The sequence below is a fragment of the Lissotriton vulgaris genome, chromosome 9, assembly GCF_964263255.1.
Source record: "Lissotriton vulgaris chromosome 9, aLisVul1.2, whole genome shotgun sequence".
NCBI lineage: Eukaryota > Metazoa > Chordata > Amphibia > Caudata > Salamandridae > Lissotriton > Lissotriton vulgaris.
The window spans coordinates 557,471,531-557,490,901 of record NC_141697.1 but is presented as its reverse complement, the minus strand read 5'-3'; the positions used below and the strand labels follow the sequence as shown (position 1 = coordinate 557,490,901).

Sequence of the window (19,371 nt, the reverse complement as noted above, 5' to 3'; positions counted from 1 at the left end):
ATAACATACCAAACAACACATTATTCAAGCAGAGATGAAGCGGACAAATACAAACTGAACCGCTTAGGCACACACTACATAATAGGATATGACTGCATATATACACAGGAGAACCGAACTATAAAAATTCTTAAGCAAAGGAACTTACCATAGAGAATGACTTATCGCAGAAGGCCTGTGCTGACCGCTGGAGTTCTGCCTTCGTCAGGTAACCACGACTATTCACATTCTAAGAAAAATGCATTTGGCCAAAACGGTCAATATGGACACACCAGATGGCAGAGGGAAGAACATTTCAATAACTGAATACATCTTTCTTGAATTAAATCATTTTTATAGATTGTTATACATACAAAGTACAACATATTGAGTTCTACCTCGGCAGGAGGCAGTGGACATTACTAACAAAGCTGATCACCTCAGCAGCCATTACCGGCTGAGTGACAAAAAAGTAACAGAAGATAACAAGCATTGGCATAGCCAATAGGTCTCGCCTTTGGGACCTTATACGTGTTTTGCCAGACCTATTGGCTTTGCCAATGTGTTTAGGCTATGTTGTAGAGGAGTGTACCTGCTGTGTAGCTTGTTGAACATTTATAATACAGTAATAAGTATTTTTGTTACCTTATATGGCCATCCTGTGAATGTTGTCACAATAGGTATCAGACCCATGGCAGACATAATCAAACATTGTTGGATATGTAGGTCCAGTACTAGGTAAAGAGAACTGTGTTTCCCTTTCCTTGATGGCCCCTTTTTAGTGCTAATGAGGTTAATATTTTTGCAGCCAGTTGTTATTGTCGCAGATATTGTTTTTGTAAAGCACTTTCACCCACCCCCTGGGTCTTTTATGTGCATTTTAAAAAACCTCTGAAATATAAACATTGTTGCACAGATAGACACACACAAATGTGCAAGCACAAAAACATAGAAACATGCATGTCTAAACAGACATGCATACATTTGGAAACACATCAACCTGCAGCTGCTTATACTGAGAGCTGCAACCACACAAGCCTACATATACACACTCATGCACACATATATAAGCAGGTAGAAGCACATACAAACACAGATACACGAATACACATAGAAATGCATATAGCAAGGGGCCGAGAGAAGGAGCGGGTACCGAGAGGAGAAGGCGTTGGAAGGGAAGCTGCAACAGGGAAAAGCAGTTTGCACAATATCACAATGTTTGTTAGAAAGGAGTAACACACTTGCAGAAATGTGTCCTTTCTGAATGGTTTCCAAGGTTTTAAAAGTAAACATCTCACAATAGCCGGAACCTGTATCAAACCTTCGCAAGGAGAGCGAGTGTAAGTGTGGAGAGCCTGCAACACGAAAAAAAGCGCGTCTCCTCCCGTCTCAGCCGACTCCTGGAAGAGGGACAAAGGAGCCGGGGGAGGAAAGGAAGGGGTAGGGGAGGCTTTCGCAAGCGCAAAGCAGACCAAAAAACAACCTTTGAAATATAACACTCAACAGATGGCACACTACGTGCCGCTGCTCGTAACCGCAAGGTGGATGCTGTTAGCATCAACATTTTAGGAAAAGGTGGGACAAATAGCCGCCTTTGGCCAATTGCGTGCTTTCATTTTTGAAAGCCACACGCAAAGGCCAATGAAATGTTACTACAATACGCACAAGCTTGCTCGAAGTCCAGAGTGATTCCAAGAGGTCATCTCCAAGAGCAGCGCATACTAGGCTCGACCTAAAAAACAAACTCCACCTTATTCCGCGAAATAAACAACCACTGGAGAATAATTTACAATCAGACACATGATTTCAGTATAGATTAGTACATTGTTATTTGCTTGATATCACATTAAGCTCCAAATAACCACATAGCTGATACATCAATAGTTAAACAGGTTCAGGGCTTTTAGACAAGTAGGACATGAAAATAATGGAAGACCCACTGAGAGATATTCAATCAGTGAGCCCCAGATGGTTTCAAAGCTTTTGTAGACGTTGGGCATAAAATTTGCTATCTTTCCACCGTTAATATGCTCCAAAGTCTGAGATGCCATATAGCCAAAGGCAAGGCTTCCAGCTTCTTCCAGAAGGCTGCCAGTGCAATTTTTGGCTGCCCCCAAACAGTTCCACATGACAGTGCAAGCGTTTAGTATTTGAGGGAGTTGGAGCGCAACCCAGAAGGATGAATCCTGGTGTAGCTAGAATAGGGTAATCCAAAATCTATTTAATCTGAGCTAGGAATTCGTTCCAAAATGAGCAGATGGATTGACAATCACAACAGATTTACTTAAAATCTCCAATAGGCCACACCTCCTCCAACAGAGTTTATCTGCTGTGGAATAGAATTTGCCTAATTTGGTGGGACATAAATAACAAACAAATATAACCTTACAGTGGAACTCTCTACCTCCGAGGGAATGCAATGATTTTGGATATTCAGCCAAGGAGGGAACCACTGGCCTTCTGGTACATTAATTCATATATTTATGTCACAAAATGATTCTAAGGAAAGGACGGGGGCTGCAACTGGAGTCATCAAACGAGTTTAGAGATGTGCAATCTGCAGCATGGACCCTCCAGCTCTGCATAATTTTTTAACTGGGGGAGATCTCCTGTGGCACAGTGTTTTAGCTAGTCTACATGAAATGTTTTCTCTCATACATCAAGGGTCAAGATATCTGTGATATGGAACAGGTCTGAGATGTTCAGACAGTCTCCCCTCTGCCAATTTTGAAAGGCGCCTGGTGTGTGAGCGGGCGTAAAGGCTGGGTTATAGACAGATATGTAAGGGGAAGGGAATGTCAGTCAGGCAGGTTAGCCCATCATGGAATCCTACAATGTAAAAGTAATTTTTGTGGGTGTCTTTAAATAAGTGTGCCATGACTAGTCAGATTTTGGCTTTCAGATTAGATCCCAGATACATTGCCCCACCACTGCCCTGTCCATATATGACCAGTGTTTCTCTTTCTCTTGTAGGAATAGGACTCATTACAACGCGTACCAATACCAAGCATGCCATTACAATGCGGGTATTACTACGCTTTGCAACTACAAATACATGCCATTACATCGCATACTTTTACCACGCATATGCTTTTACCACGCATACCATTACAACGCAAAAGCATATGTGGTAAAGCTATACTCATGGAAAAAGTATACAATGTAAGTGACACTACCCTGCCCTGCCCTAAAGCCTAATTCAGTACCCCTGCACGACCCTCGCTGACCCCCAGCACTCTCCCTACATCAAGACTACCCTGCACAACCCCCCGACACTACCCTAAATGAGAAAACACTACCCTGCACTACACATACATCACAGCACTACCCTAAACCCTAGAACACTACCTCCAGCACGACCCTCCCCCCGGTCCCAGTCCGCTCCCTACACTTAAACACTACCCCTGACTCTACCCTAAACCTTAAAACACTACCCTGCACTACACACACCACAGCACTACCCTAAAACACTACTACCACCCCAGGCCCAATCCCCCTTACCTCGCTCTTCTCATGGTTCCTATCCCTGGTTCCTGCTTCGCTTCACCTCGGCTGAGGAGCGGTGCACAATGCACGTCGTTGTGAGGAAACGTAAGAGCCTCAGTTCCCTCACAACAAGGTGGATCGCCATTACATCGCATGCGATGTAATAACATGCATAGTTTGGCTACGAGTTGTTACATCTAATGCGTTGTAACGCTTGCGATGTAATGGTTTGTGGTGTAAAAGCTGCGTTGTAATGGCTAATTACCCTCTTGAAGGGACCAGTCTGCAACAAAGTACAGAGATGTTTCCAGTTGACAGGGGTAACATGAAGGTCTTGGATTAGAGGTGGGGATCCAAATTTGGTTTGGTCTTAATTAGTTTTTATAAGAATAATTTTGCCATCAATCATCAACATTTTTATTGCTTATTTGATTTTATCGAACAAAGTGGTCAACAAGAACATATGATTTTGTTAACCATTTAATCTCTTAGTGGCTGGTGACTTTATGTATTGGCCCATGTGATGCAGTGTCTACCCAGAATTTGTTGCACTTTGTTTTCTTTTGTTAATGTTATCTTGCCTTTGCACGGCGTTTTTTATTGCCGCTTTTAGGTAAGTACAAATTTCATAGGGGCAGAGTAGCATAGCTTTAATTGAAAAGATAGAGTGCCTTCAAGAATGTTTAACTGTGGACTCCTTCTCAAAATGTGCAATACAATTGCGTAGTTTGATTTTTTTTTAAAAAGACTTCTGATTTTATGACTGATCACGTATATTTATTTGGCTGATGGTTTGATTTTTAATTTTTTTATTGTATTTATGGTGTATCTATATGAATGTATTGTATCTTTCATGATCTGCTTTTCAAGGATCAAATAAAGATTATTGAAGTGACAAGATCTGGTAATGCCTACATACCCATATTTTAGGATAATCATAAGTGTTTATATGCAAGTCTGGTCCATTGTCCTTCCCAAATAAATTGGAGTTTTCGTTTTTTAAGAGAAACACAACTTTCCCTCTAAACTTAAACTGGAAGCGTCTGGAATAGATATAACACTCTTGGCAGGAGGCTAATTTTAACAGAGTTAATTTTTCCCAGCCAGGATAATTACAAGGAGAACCATCTGCAGAAGTCCCCCTTTAACATTTATAATAAGGTCTGGAAGATGGCTTTATGATTTGTGGTGAAACTTGAAGCACGGTAGTGTTAAAGTTAATCAATTCTGTTCTTTCATAGTATTGCAGTTATACTTGTTGGGTAGTAGTAATGTCATAGAGACGTTGCGGTAATTTGGTTGAGGCAGTTTCATCACAGGAGTGTAGAGCTATACAGATGGAACAAAGTGGTAGATGATGCTGATGTAGCGGTCACCTGAGCATTTGAAGCTATGTAACTGTAGCATTTCTGAGGTGAATTTGTACAGTTGTGTTCTTGTAAAATGTAAACCTGTAGAGTGCGGTGTTACCGTGTTGGTGCAGTTGCAGAGTTATGCAGCTGCAGAATTGCGTAGTTGTAGAATTGTGCACTAGTAGAATTGTAAATAAACAGTAGTGGAGTTGTAGATGCACAGCTGTAGTGTTGTCTGTCAAGTTGTAGATGTGCAACCATAGATACGTGCAATAATGTGATAACATAAAAGTGGAGCATTCTACAGGGGTAGAATTGTGAACTTACAGAATTGTGCTGAAGATAAGGAGGGTTAGTTTTGTTTTGCTGCTGTCGCGGAGTTCTGTAATTGTAGTGTTGTGCTGTTCCACAGGGCCAATCCAGTTCAGTGACAGGAGGTGCCATTCACCACTAGAAGATGCACACCTCGACCAAAACAAGTCCTTGGCACAAACCTCTATACATTAAAGTCCAGGATGTCAGGGATTTTCTTGATCCTCGAAACATAAAATGAGACTTGACCTGACCCAGAGTATTGAACTCAATGTGGACAGCTTCCCTCCCCCTTTCTCAAATCAATAGACTTACTACTGGATTCCACTCTCACTCACTCCACATAGCAACCTTATGGTTACATATCAAACATATAATCAACCATTTCCCACATGAAACAAAACGCCTTTCCACAGACCACCCAAAGAACAGTGAGTCAAGCGTTGGCTTTTTGCTCCTTTCATGGACTTTGGCAATGGCTCAAAGGAGGGTACGCTGTTAAATGCACTTGCCTCTCTTAAAGTCATCTTATAATTGGCAGCAAGACTCATTTCATTCCACAAGAACATTCGGCCCATCTCATCAAGTTTGAAAGAACTTGATTTGAAACCTGAATCAAATTCAAAGTTTTCTCTTCGAATCTGCAACAATTCATGGCAGCAAACCAAAACATAGCATAACTGCTCAACGATTCAGGAGGCTAGGGTGGGTCTCAGAAGAGAAAAGATTAATCTTGCTGGAAACACCAAGATTCAAAACATCACAAGCACATGAATCAGTATTTCTCGAGTGCTTTAAGTACCTGCTGAAACTCCTTTCAGTTTCTGTCTAGACTCAACCACTCATTCTTTCCACCCATTTCTGAAGTGATGAAAATCATTAACTTCTGTGACAATTTAGAATCCTGCCTCGACAATTTCATCTTACAATAAAGTGGCTGACCTTTGTCTATTTTGCTCTCTATATTTTTGCTTTTTATCCTGTCTGGCTTCTTGTAAAGTGCACTAGTATTGTGTGGGCTCCAGCACTGATATTTGCGAATACTAAATAAATAAACAGAACTGCTATGTCTTCTTTATATCAGCTTTTTCTCAGATTATGACGGTGTCTCTTGCATGTGTCATGGTCATTATTGAACTACTCAGATTCCAGACTTCTGAAACTTCTAATTTTACACTGTAATTTTACTTCTCAGGCTTTTCCAACTAGTCTACTGGATGTCACTGTCTACTGTGTATTACCCCTACAATCTGGTACAATTAATCTATCGTTCTAGTCTTACTTCCTTTTTCCTACTTTGTTTCCACTCATCTTATCTCCTTTCACATGTCATGTTTTCCTTCCCTGTCTAATTGGTTCAAACAAGGCAACCACAGTGCCCCAACATAAGCCTTGTAAAAAACAAAACAAAGAATGGCTCCACAGATGCTAATCTCACTACACTGGCCGATCAATTCAAGCACCATATATTTTAAGATTGGCATGCCTGATTCATAAGGTCACACACCTATGTCGAGTATGGCAAAGCTTTCGTGTGATTATAATGTGTTATGTATAAGAGAGCATACATAGCTTGACTGCAATGTAAACATGACAGTCTTTAATGTTAGAGAATGCGTGTAATACAGGCTTCTCCAAATGGTAGCTCTGGAGCTACTGGTAGGTCGCCAGCGATCTGGAGGCAGGTCTTTTATATACAGCCCAGCCTATTATATTAAAAGTGTTGTTTGTGGGGAGTTATTATATATGTATCACACAATTGTACAGTGTATATTTGAGATTAACATTTTTGCTTTTTCGGAACTCATAATCTGATGTTTGGAGACAAATGGATTTCCAAAAAATGTAAAGCTGTTATTTGACTGATAAAACATGCAATTTTCTAATATTAGTTAATTGGTGCCAGGGACTCTGTGGCTATGGCTATCCTGCATAACCTAAGAAGAGGCATTGGAAACTGAAAAAAAAACTTTTACATTACTGCTGGCAATCTTATTGGCTACTTTGAGGTGATCACTGTTGGTAACCTTCCATGAGGTGGCCACTAACATAATCTTATCTAACATGGTCACTATTGCACCACTAATGATATTCATCTCAGGATGATTTTCATTGAACATAAGTAGCTCTTATTATAGAAACGGTTGGAAGACCCTGGTGTGATGGCCATAGGATCTAGAAAAGCACACTATCAGAATTGCAATACCCACAAATGTGTGCTTGATCGCCATATTTTCAGTTTAGGAACTAAGAAGACATAAAAGGAAAACATTTTAATTCTCTAATGCATGCGTTGTAATCACAACTGCGAGCAAAGGCGACCTCGCAGAGATCCATCATGGGAGGAAGAAGAAAAAGTAGCAATACCTTTCATAGCTTCTGCAAAGGGGTATTGTTGTAAGCACATTTTTGTAAGAAAGAATGAGCATCGCACAAGTGACTCTCCTTATGACATCAGTAGTGATAAAGATACGTGAGCTACTGAAGCAGGGTATGGTTAGACACATGGACTGGACGCTGTGGGGTGATGCTGAAGTGCTGAATTCAGACTACTGACCCAATGACAGCATAAGGTATGAGGAAAACCTATACTTAGCTTAGGTAATATATACTTAGTAAACTTATATCACTATATTAAGCTTGATAGCGGACAACATTATAGAAAACTAACAGATTAGAGCAGCAGCAGCTCCTCCACAAGAGCGGAGGCGCTTCGCCCCGCCTGCTGCGAGAGCAGCAGGCAAACATACACAAATAGAATTGCACAATAATGCTATTTTATTTTGCCACCAGCTCGCGCTGTGTACAGAGTGAGTGTGAGGCAGGATTACTGTTGCCCCTTTCAGTTAGCAGATTGGGTTGACCGGCTGGCTACCTTCGGCCAGCCCGACATGTGCCATGTAGACCCAGCAGTCGTCAGGATGTGAAACAGCCAGGGATTGCTGGCACAGGCCCCCAGCCTCAAACTGAGCACTGGGTTAGCCTACTACCACTAATCCTGGAGCTGCTCTCACGCTGATAAGAGCAGCTCCAAGATTGGTTGGATCACATTCCACTGAGCAGGAAGGAAGTCCTTCCTTTCCTGCTTGTGGATGCCAGGGAGAAGTGCTGGATTTATGGTGAATTTGATGCTGTCATGCCCCACAATATTTTATTACCGGTAGCCGCTACTGGGTTAGGGAAGTGTGATGAAATGATTGGGGCCTATCTAACGGGTTCCCTAAATAGCATTTTACCTACTGAGGGGTTTATTACAATTATGATCATTTGATATACAAGATATGTAGGCAAATAATACATAATAAATAATCAAATGTAAAATACCAATGAGTGTGGGCTCTATATAAAGCACCAAAATAAATGACTCAAAAGCAGAGGATTGCATTCATGTAGAATGAGCAAAAGAGATGATGAGAATGGTACACAGAATCAGAGATAGGATGAGAATGGGTGACAGACAAATGGAAACAAGGTGTCACTCCGAAGTACATAGGGAATATAGGTTTACCTTGCTGTCCTGGAGGAGAGACAGTAGTACAGCAAACCCCCCAGAGCGTTTCTGAGGAACATACTCGCGTGGCTTCTTTGAAGTACCGGTTTTCTTTTTCTGAAAGTAAGCAAAGGCAGACCATGGTCACTACAATGCTTGAGTCAGCCTAGATATACCGGTCTTTAAAAATAACTTGTATGGATTTGAAACACCTGTTAACCTTCTGACCAGATCTACATTGGACAGGCAGCAGACAGGCAACCACAGAACTCACAAATGTCAATAACCAAAGCACTCCTCCAGCAATCAGGGTTTAGCCAATGGAACTTCCCAGAATAAAACGTCCACAGTCAAGTGCTAGTTCTGGTCTGCAGCATTCCGATAACAACAATGTGTACAGCCGACAGTCTCAAAAGCCAAGTGTTCCAACAGACAACCGGCCAATAGGGAAATCACAGGTTCTAACTGTATATGTAGGAGCAGACTTGTGACTATTATAGTGTGAACATTTGTATTGTTCTGCTCATTAAAAGCACAAATTTCTATAGCATCCCACTCAAATGAGGATCACAAATGAAGGATAGAGAAATATTTCACTCACTGACTGCGCAAGACCTCCTAAAACAATCAATAATCGTTAAATAAACATCCATATTTAAGTGGGCACTACAACTGGAGACTTGGTGAAGAAGACAATGGGGTTGAAGGAAGATTACAATACACCCTTAATTTCCCCTGTGCCCAAGTTTACACATTAGCTAGGAGTCTCATTAAATAGGCAGTGGGCCTTATATGGAAAGACAAGATTAAGACACAACAAAATCAAGACACAACAAAATCACAGTTATAAGAAGGGAGAGACAGAATAATTCTGGATATGAAGAAGGACTTACAGAGGGACCAGTGAGCTCGCTGTCTGAATCAAGCACAGATAGGTCATCATTAGGCTGTGCAACTAATAAACCTTTGGGTTGTTCGGGGTTCTTTTTCTTCTTTTTGCTGCTTGATGATGCTGTTGAACTTGACACAGCCAAATTATGAATTGGAGCGTCTGCACCTAAAATTCAATGAAATTTTATTCGGAGGAAGGGTTAACAAGCAATACTACCTAAAGAAAAGTTGCTTACTTGCAATCCTTGTTTTCATTCATGGATAGTCGCATGTAAAAATATAGTTCAATCTTTAAGGATATCGGAGAGAATCTCTTGATGAAAAAGTGACTTTCACATGTTGCTCTATCAGTAGGCAGAACATCTTCAACACCCAAAAAGAGCCATAAAAAGTGACACTCATTGCGGCCTCCTGGTAATAGCTAAACCCCTCCACTGCCTCTCAGGGGAGTTGCTATCATAACTAGAACAAGATAAGCACTGATGATTAAGTCCTCTTGAAGGTGAGAACTGGTATGATCAGCATTTGCTTTGTCTTTTACAATACACAAATATTATCAACGCTTTTATATTAATACAGTCTCTAATACATTATAAATGGAGATGCATAATTTATGATGCATGTTAACCGAGTATGTATTGTTAGCCAGACAAGCATGTCAATGAAAATGGGTTGAAGCGCTCGCCCATACTGATTAACTATACAAAGGCACAAAAGAAATGAGAAATCACGTCTCCAGCTAGATCATACCAAATCAACAAAATAGTGAAAAAGCTGAGACCAATGTACTGTTACGTCTCCAACTAAAGCTTATCAAAAGGTAACATTCAGCTTCTTGAGCTAAAATAGCAAAAGTTGTCAACATCTCTTTAAAACAAAGACTGGTTCTCAGCTACTGAGAAAACAGGACAAATCTCACCAACACTACAAAAATGAATTATGGACCCAGTAATCCTAACCAATAACAGGATGATCACACATTTGCCATGGCTCAGAAGAAAATTGAGAAATGTGTGGCCAACTAATTAACAGCATAAACAAAAACTCCCTACTGTCAGACAGTCAGGGTTTCAAGAACGTTTAGGTACCAAAAGCACGAGTTACTTACCTTCGGTAACGAAATATCTGTAAGAAACAGTAGTTAGTGTTAGATTCCTTACCTTAGAATATCCCAGGCGTCAGACTGGATCCGGAAAGTTTTGCGTAGCAGTACCCCTGCACGTCGATAGGCGTTGTCTGCGGCTCTGCGTCCGTCGTCGATGGCGCCGGGATGACGTCGTCGGAGTACTTAGTAGCTGCCCAAGCGCTGACGTCAGATCTTATACACAGCTTTGTACACAGCTTTTCCGTGCCAGGAACGCAGAGCCATGATAAAAACCGACACTGGTGCCATGAAACTAGGCCCCTCAAAGGGAAGAACCTTAACCCTAGATATCGGTTCACAGAACGGGGAGGATGGGTGGGGCAGTAAGGAATCTAACACTAACTACTGTTTCTTACAGATGTATTGTTACCGAAGGTAAGTAACTTGTGCATCTGAAAGAAACAGGTTAGTGTTAGATTCCTTATCTTAGAATAGATACTCCAGCAATACTAACCCCGGTGGAGGGTCAGCGAACCAATGATCACACCAGAAAGTCCTGGAGAACAGAACGGCCAAAAAAGCCATCTCTCCGGACTCGGCTGTCCAGGCAGTAGTGTCTAGCGAACGTGTGCAGCGAGACCCACGTAGCTCCCTGACAGATGTCCTGCAAGGGGACTCCCTGACCCAGGGTAGTAGTAGCTGCCGTGGCCCCAGTGGAATGGGCCTTCAGCCCAACAGGAGGCTCCTTTTTAGCCAAAGCGTAGCATACCTTGATGCACAACACGACCCACTGAGAGATGGTCCGTTTGTGCACCGCCCGTCCCTTCTTAGCGCCCACGTAACCAACAAAGAGCTGATCGTCCACCCTGAACTGGTGTGTGCTGTCCAGATAGAATGAGAGCGCACGTTTTGGGTCCAGACGGTGGAGCCTCTCTTCCTCTTTCGAGGGATGCGGAGGCGGAAAGAAGGTGGGCAAGGTGATGGACTGCCCATTGTGGAAGGCTGTGACTACCTTGGGCAGGAAAGAGGGACGCGTTCAGAAGACAACTTTGTCCAGATGGACAGAAAGGAAAGGAGGTGCTGAAGCATGATCCTGGAGCTCACTCACTCTCCTGGCAGAGGTGATGGCAACCAGGAAGGCAGTCTTAAGAGTGAGAAGACGAAGAGGGCAATTGTGAAGTGTCTCGAAAGGAGCGCATATCAAATAAGTAAGAACAAGGTTCAAGTCCCACTGAGGCATCACGAAAGGAACAGGAGGAAACATGTGAGGAAAGCTCTTCAAGAATCTATTGACAACAGGGGACTTGAAAAGATAAGGCTGATCAGGAAGCCTTAAAAAGGCTCAAATGGCAGAGAGGTAGCCCTTGATAGTGCCCAGAGCAGAGCCCTGCTGGGCAAGAGAAAGAAGAAAGAGGAGAACCTCTGAAAGGGGGTCAGAAAGGGGATCCACAGCCTTTGCTGTGCACCATGCCACAAATTTGTTCCACCTGCAGGCATATACCGATTTTGTGGAGGGACGCCTGGCTGCCAGAATCACATCACAGACCTCAGGAGGCAAGTCAAATGGCCTCAACTGTCGCTGCTCAATCTCCACGCATGGAGGTGGAGACTGGACAGGTTCGGGTGGAGGACCGTCCCCTGCTGCTACGACAGAAGGTCTTCCTGAGGAGCCAGACAAATCGGGGGATCGACTGACATGCTGAGTAGCTCGGGATACCAGTATCTTCGTGCCAAGTACGGAGCCATAAGGTTGACTTGGGCCCGGTCACGCCTGATCTTCTTCAGCACACTGGGCAGAAGTGGTATAGGCGGAAATGCGTACAACAGACCGCAGCTCCACTCGCGACGAAAAGCGGCTCAGAGCGAGTGCCGCCTTGGAAATTCCAACGCGCAGAACTGATGACATTGTGCATTCTCTTCGTTGGTGAATAGATCTAACCAAGCTCTCCCCATCGCTGAAAGAGGCCTTGCGCCACTTCCGAGTTCAGATGCCATTCGTGATCCATCATGCACAGGCGGCTGAGTTTGTCCGCCCTGGCGTTCAGGGAACCTGCCAGGTGTTGAACTACCAGGGTGACGCCCTGGTGTTCCAGACATTGCCAGAGGCGCCGAGCCTCCTGACAAAGGGTCCACGACCCCGCCCTGTTTGTTGCAGTACCACATGGCGGTGGTGTTGTCTGTGAACACCTGCACTACACTTCCCCAGACAGAGGGAAGGAATGCCTTCAGAGCGAGTCGGATTGCCCGCAGCTCCAGAAGGTTGATACGGAGACGGGACTCCGCCTGAGACCAGAGGCCTCTGATCTCCGCGTCTCCCATGTGACCCACACAGCCCAGGAGGGACGTATCGGTCACTACTACGTGCTCCGGTTGGGGTAGGGAGAGGAATCTGCCGTTGACCCAATCGCGGTCTGTGAGCCACCACTGCAACTGTCTCGCAGTGCCCTCCGAGATCAGAACGTGGTCGGACAGGTTGCCCTGATGCTGGGCCCACTGAAACTTCAGGTCCCACTACAGAGCCCACATCCGCCACCTGGTGGGATGCACCAGAAGGATGCAGGAGGCCATCAGCCCCAGATGCCGCAGCGTCAACCTGACCGAGACTCGGGATAAAGGCCGGAAGATCTGAATCAGAGCCTGAATATCCCGAACCCGCTGTTCGGGAGGATAAACCCGAAACTGTGCCGAGTCCAGAACTGCTCAGCTGAAGAGGAGCTTCTGAGAGGGACACAGGTGTGACTTCGGCACATTGATGGAGAACCCCAGCAGGTGCAAGAGGTCGGCCGTAGTCTGGAGGTGGCTGAAGACTGTCAGGGGCGAGCCCGCCTTCAACTACCAGTCGTCGAGATAGGGGAAGACTGACACCCCTAATCTGCGCAGATGGGCTGCGACCACCGCCATCACTTTCGTGAACACCCGAGGGGCGCTGGTAAGGCCGAAGGGGAGCACGTTAAACTGAAAGTGCTCGCGGCCTACCGGTGGGCCGGCAGGACGGGGATGTGAAAATAAGCATCCTGCAAGTCCAACGCTACCATCCAGTCTTCTGGGTCTAGGGCAGCTAAGACCTGAGCCAAAGTCAGCATCTTGAACTTCTCCTACCGGAGGAAGCCGTTGACGTTCCACAGGTCAAAGATAGGGCGTAGGCCCCCTTTGCCCTTTTTAGGAACCAGAAAGTAGTGAGAGTAACAACCACACCCTACTTCTGGCCCAGGAACGTGCTCGATGGCCCCCTTGGCCAAGAGGGCCGTAACTTCCTCTTGCAGAAGTTGCAAGTGATACCCCGACACGCGATGGTACTGTGGTGGCATGGCTGGAGGGGTTGCCTCGAAGGGGATTTGCAGCACCCACCTGTCTGATGTGATGGAGCGCCAGTGGAGGAGGTGATGGCGAACCCTGCCCCCCACTGGCGTTGAATGGGCCTGAAAGCTCGGACTAGGAAGGCTTTGAGGCGGATACTGTGGGGGTTGATTTGGACTGGCCTCGCCGCTGTCCCCTGGCACCGCCACGGCAGTTACCACGTCCGCCCCCACGCTGGATGTTAGTCTGCGGCCCGTGGCTGGCAGGACGTGAGGGGGTGCCCCATCCTTGGCCACGAAAGGAGCGAAAGGCAGAAGTTTGCTGGCGCTGGCCCGACAGGCCCAAGGACTTGGCCATAGCCCTGGAGTCCTTGAAACGCTCAAGCGCACTGTCTACCTTGTCGCCAGAAAGGCGACGGCCATCAAATGGTATGTCCATGAGGGAATTCTTAACATCAGCTGAAAAGTTGGCGGACCTCAGACAGGCGTGGTGGAGAACCGCCACCGTCGTGGAAATTGCCCTGCCCAGTGAGTCCGTGGTATCCAGCCCACATCGGATAGAGTACTGTGCTGCATCCCGCCCATCCGCAAGGGCCTGAGCGAGTTTGACCCGGGACTCCGGGCAAGCTGGCAGCACGTCTGCGACCGTGTCCCACAGAGAGTGGGTATAACGGCCCAAAAGGCAAGCGGTGTTGACCAACCGCAACCCCAGACTAAGTGAGGAGAACAGCTTCTTACCGAACTGCTCATACCTTTTGGATTCCCGAACAGGTGGTGCAGTTGGGAATGCGGTCTGGGAGTTAGAGGCCTGGATAACCAGGCTCTCGGGGGTGGGGGGGATGCACAGGAAGCTAGGGCCGCCCGGGGCCGAGCGGTGGCACCTGGCCACGTTCCGATCTACAGGGGGACCTGTGGCGGGCCTGGACAAAGTGCCCAACAGAACGTCAGTAAGGGCCTCATTAAACTGCAGTAGAGGCTCCGAAGAGCTTGCCTGCGGTTTAGGGACCTCGGTGAGGAGGTTAGTCCTCACGGCCGCAACGGGGAGCTCAAGACCCAAGGCCTTGGCCGCCCTCGTCAGCACCACACTGTAAGCAGCCCCCTCCTCCGTAGCCACGGTAGGAGGGGAGACAAAGCCAGTGTTGGGCGAAAAGTTAAAACCACTGGCCTCCCCTAGATCTACTGCCCAGTCCTGAAATGACTGGCACTCTCGTGCAAGAGGTTTCTCACACCCCTCCCAATCCCCCTCGACACCCATCTCCTGATAGTCAGGTTCAAAGGAGGGGGCCGGATCATAGAAGAATTGCTCTTCTCTCTGCGTCGAGCGACGCCGGTCCTACGCCAGATCCGGACCGAGGGAGGGACCGGGGACGACGTCGTCCTGGCACGGCGTTTGGTGCGACACCCTAGGGGTCAGCGCCGGCGGAGTGGTCATAAGGTCGACCAGCGGCGACCCGGATCTGGACCCAGATCCGGTGGGGCCCTGCGGCGTCGGGACCGGATCACCCGACTGCGCCGGGCCGAAGAACCCGGCCCGCTTGGGCTCCCAGTCGGGGCCGCGGGGCCCGAAGGCGACACAGTGGGACCCGACAGAGGAGAGAGCGACCTCATGGCCTTGAGGAAGGCATCGATCTCCTCCGGCGTCGCGTTCAGCCCAGGGAAAGGCGGGTATGGAGCTGGCAGCGGCGCCTGCAGCTCCGGCGGAGCCGCGTGGGCAGTGTCACCCGAACCCCCGGCCACATCGCGCGAGCGTCGGGGGGAGTCGGAAGAGGGATGTTGTCTCTTCGACATCTTGTGCCTCTTACCTGAGGACTTGGAGCCCGACGAATGGTGTCGACTCGCCAAGCTTCGATGACTGTGGCCCCGCGACCGGTCCTTCAAACTCATCCTCGACGTGGACCGTGAACGGCACGGGCCGACTGCCGGAGCTCGCGCCGCTTACGGGACCGCTCCAACCTAGCCGTCGACGTCAAGGCCCGGCAGTCGGGGCACGACTTGTCGTCATGGTCGGCCCCAAGGCAATACAGGCACCGGCGATGGGGGTCGTAACCGACATCAGTCGGTTACAATCGGCACAGGGCTTGAACTCCGGCATCCCTACCGGCACTGATAGTCTTACAACTCGAAACAGGATCAAAAAGATCGAAAAAGTTAGTCGAAAAGTGACTAAGGAGTACTGCTTTTTCCGGATCTGCGCTTGCTGGCGCGGAAAAAAGAAGAACGGACGTCAGCGCGTGATGGCGGCGTCCAAGTACTCCGACGACGTCATTCCGGCACCAACGACGGACGCGGAGCCGCAGACAACGCCTACCGACGCGCAGGAGTACTGCTACGCAAAACTTTCCGGATCCAGTCTGATGCCTCTGGATATTCTAAGGTAAGGAATCTAACACTGATCTGTTTATTTCAGATCTGTAGGTCTGAAAGTTCCTGATGAAATCTATTGAATTCAGGACAATAGGGTGCACTGATTTCCTAATTATTAGATATTTCAGCAGTGTTCAACATTGTTGACCATCAGAGACTGATCAACACACTGGAACAAGGATGGATTGCCCGGTTCAGTCCTAAACTAGTTCTTGTCATTTTTGGTGCATCAAAAACAAATAGTTAGTATTGCCGTTATTACATCAGACTTGACAACAGAATTGTGTGGAATACTGCAAGGCTTGATCTTCCTCCCAACTTTAACTTATAGCTACAGCCCATGTGTGCACAGCTATCAGACAAAGGAAACGGAGACGATACACAACTATACCTGGAATTAAGTATGTTCCAAGGCATACTGACAAAAAAAAAACTAATTCAAAGAACAAAAGTCCAAAAAGTCTCTTGAATTTTAAATTCTAGTTCTGAGAGAGACTTCAATCAATCAATCAGGAGTTTTTTAAAGCGCGACTACTCACCCATAAGGGTCTCAAGGCGCTAGGGGTGGGGGGGGTGAGGGGGTGCAGGTTCCATTCCATCAAGGAGGGGGTCTGTCGAAGAGCCAGGTTTTGAGGTTTCTTGCGAAGATGGGGAGCGATGTTGTCTGTCTGAGGTGGAGCGGAAGGGCGTTCCATGCTTTGGCCGCGAGGAAGGAGAAGGAGCGGCCTCCCGATCTGGTCTTTCTGGTGCGGGGAACCACGGCGTAGGAAAGCTGGGCTGATCGTAGGGTCCTTTGGGGTGCGTGGAATTTGAGTCGGCTGTTCAGGTATGCTGGTCCGGTGCCGTGGAGGGCCTTGTGTGCGTGGGTGAGCATCTTAAAGGTGATTCTCGCCTCGTAGGGGAGCCAGTGGAGTGTGCGCAGGTGCTGGGAGATGTGGCAGTGTTTTGGCAGGTTGAGGACCAGTCTTGCGGCAGCGTTCTGGATGTTCTGTAGCTTGCGGATGAGGTTTTTGTTTATTCCGGCGTAGAGTGCGTTGCCGTAGTCGAGTCTGCTGGTGACCAGGGCGTGAGTGTCTGTCTTTCGGTGTTCGAGGGGGATCCATTTGAAGGTCTTACGAAGGAGGCGGAGGGTGTGGAAGCAGGAAGATGAGACAGAGTTGATCTGGCGGTCCATTTTGAGCTCGGAGTCCAGGATGATTCCCAGGATGCGTGCGTGGTCTGTGGGGGTTGGCGGGTTTCCGAGGGCGGTGGGCCACCAGGTGTCGCTCCAGGCGTTGGGGTTTGGGCCCATGATGAGTACTTCTGTTTTGTTGGTGTTTAGTTGAAGGCAGCTGTTTTTCATCCATTTGGCGACGGCTTCCATGCCTTCTCGAAAGTTGCGTCTGGCAGTGTTGGGCTCGTTGGATAGGGAGAGGATGAGCTGGGTGTCGTCTGCATATGACACGATGTTGAGTCCGTAGGTTCTGACGATGGGGGCAAGTGGAGCCATGTAGACGTTGAAGAGCGTCGGGCTGAGGGAGGAGCCATAGGGGACTCCGCAGGTGATCGGTGTGGGGTCCGAGAGGAAAGGGGGGAGTCTGACCCGCTGCGTCCTGCCGGAGAGGAAGGAGCAGATCCAGTCGAGGGCCTTCTATCCACAGGTTACTTACCTCAGAATATTCCCAAGGCGTCAGACTGGATCTGGAAATTTTCGAGCATTACCTCTGCACACCGGAAGGTGGCATAGATCGTTTCCGCGCAGGAAGTGACGTATGCGTTGCCTATTTAGGCACTATCTCAGCAGCGGGCTAGAGTCACGCTCAAACAGCGACCCCTTCGCTGCAACGAACAAAGCCAGGAAATCACTTTTCGCCGCCATTCACGGCGAGGAAACGCCTACCTGAGGCCACGCCCATCCCCACAGTATAAATACGCTGCTGACAGCGTTAAGCAACCAGAACCCTTGCAATCTCCTGAGGCGGAAGCCGGGAGACCGCCGATTATTTTAAAAAATTGTCACTTTTGTTACTTTCTGTGTCACCACGTAAAAATTGTATTTTTAAAGCGCACTCACCCGGCAAGCACCCCAGCAGCGGGCTAGAGTCACGCTCAAACAGCGACCCCTTCGCTGCAACGAACAAAGCCAGGAAATCACTTTTCGCCGCCATTCACGGCGAGGAAGCGAGGCCACGCCTACCTGAGGCCACGCCCATCCCCACAGTATAAATACGCTGCTGACAGCGTTAAGCAACCAGAACCCTTGCAATCTCCTGAGGCGGAAGCCGGCAGACCGCCGATTATTTTAAAAAATTGTCACTTTTGTTACTTTCTGTGTCACCACGTAAAAATTGTATTTTTAAAGCGCACTCACCCGGCAAGCACCCCAGCAGTGGGCTAGAGTCACGCTCAAACAGCGACCCCTTTGCTGCAACGAACAAAGCCAGGAAATCACTTTTCGCCGCCATTTCACGGCGAGGAAGCGAGGCCACGCCTACCTGAGGCCACGCCCACCCGCCCCCTTTTTCTACCTATAAGGATGTGCAATCACCGGACGCGCAGCGGACGGGCGCAGCGGGCGCGCCGTCAGCGCGCCGAAGGCGCGCCAAAGGCAAGCCCGTCTGGGCCCGTCCGGACCCAGACGGCCCTAGGCCCCGTTACTCTGCCAGGTGGCCCTCAGGATCGAGTGATGTATACAGCAGATACATTACGCGCCCTACGACCTAAGAACATCCTTGCCTGCTACCACACGCTTACCGCAGGTAATGCTTTCTCGATCTGTCCACGATGCAATCCGACTCCCCCCCCTGAAATCTACCACACTCGCTTTGAAGTTGGGACTTCTTAACTGTCGCTCCCTCCCCAAACATGCTACCGAAGTAAATCTTCTGATTCAGAATCAGGATCTTGACCTACTGTTCTTAACGGAAACATGGCTATCAGACAACACCGACCCGGACGTCGTCGCGGCCCTCCCCACAGGGTATCTCTGTCAAGCTTTAAATAGACCTAAAGGGAGAGGAGGCGGGGTAGCTATAATTCACAGGGAACAATTCACCTGTAGGATGGCTAAAGCCGGTATCGAGGACTGCGAGAGTGGCCAATTCTCCATCCAAATCTCCCCAGCCCTTACCCTGGCAG

At 47.7% G+C, this 19,371-nt stretch overlaps 1 protein-coding gene across 3 annotated transcripts in view; it reads right to left on the bottom strand.

Annotated features, from left to right (window-relative positions):
* Window positions 1-19,371, bottom strand: part of MUS81 (MUS81 structure-specific endonuclease subunit) — a 309,816-nt gene that overhangs the window by 163,565 nt on the left and 126,880 nt on the right. For all 3 annotated transcript variants that reach the window (XM_086938075.1, XM_086938074.1, XM_086938076.1), the window contains 3 exons: window positions 9,513-9,676; window positions 8,638-8,736; window positions 149-229 (listed from right to left, as the gene is read on the bottom strand). In XM_086938075.1, coding sequence (XP_086794201.1) covers window positions 149-229; window positions 8,638-8,736; window positions 9,513-9,676 — 344 coding nt within the window. The remainder of the gene's footprint in view (window positions 1-148; window positions 230-8,637; window positions 8,737-9,512; window positions 9,677-19,371) is intronic.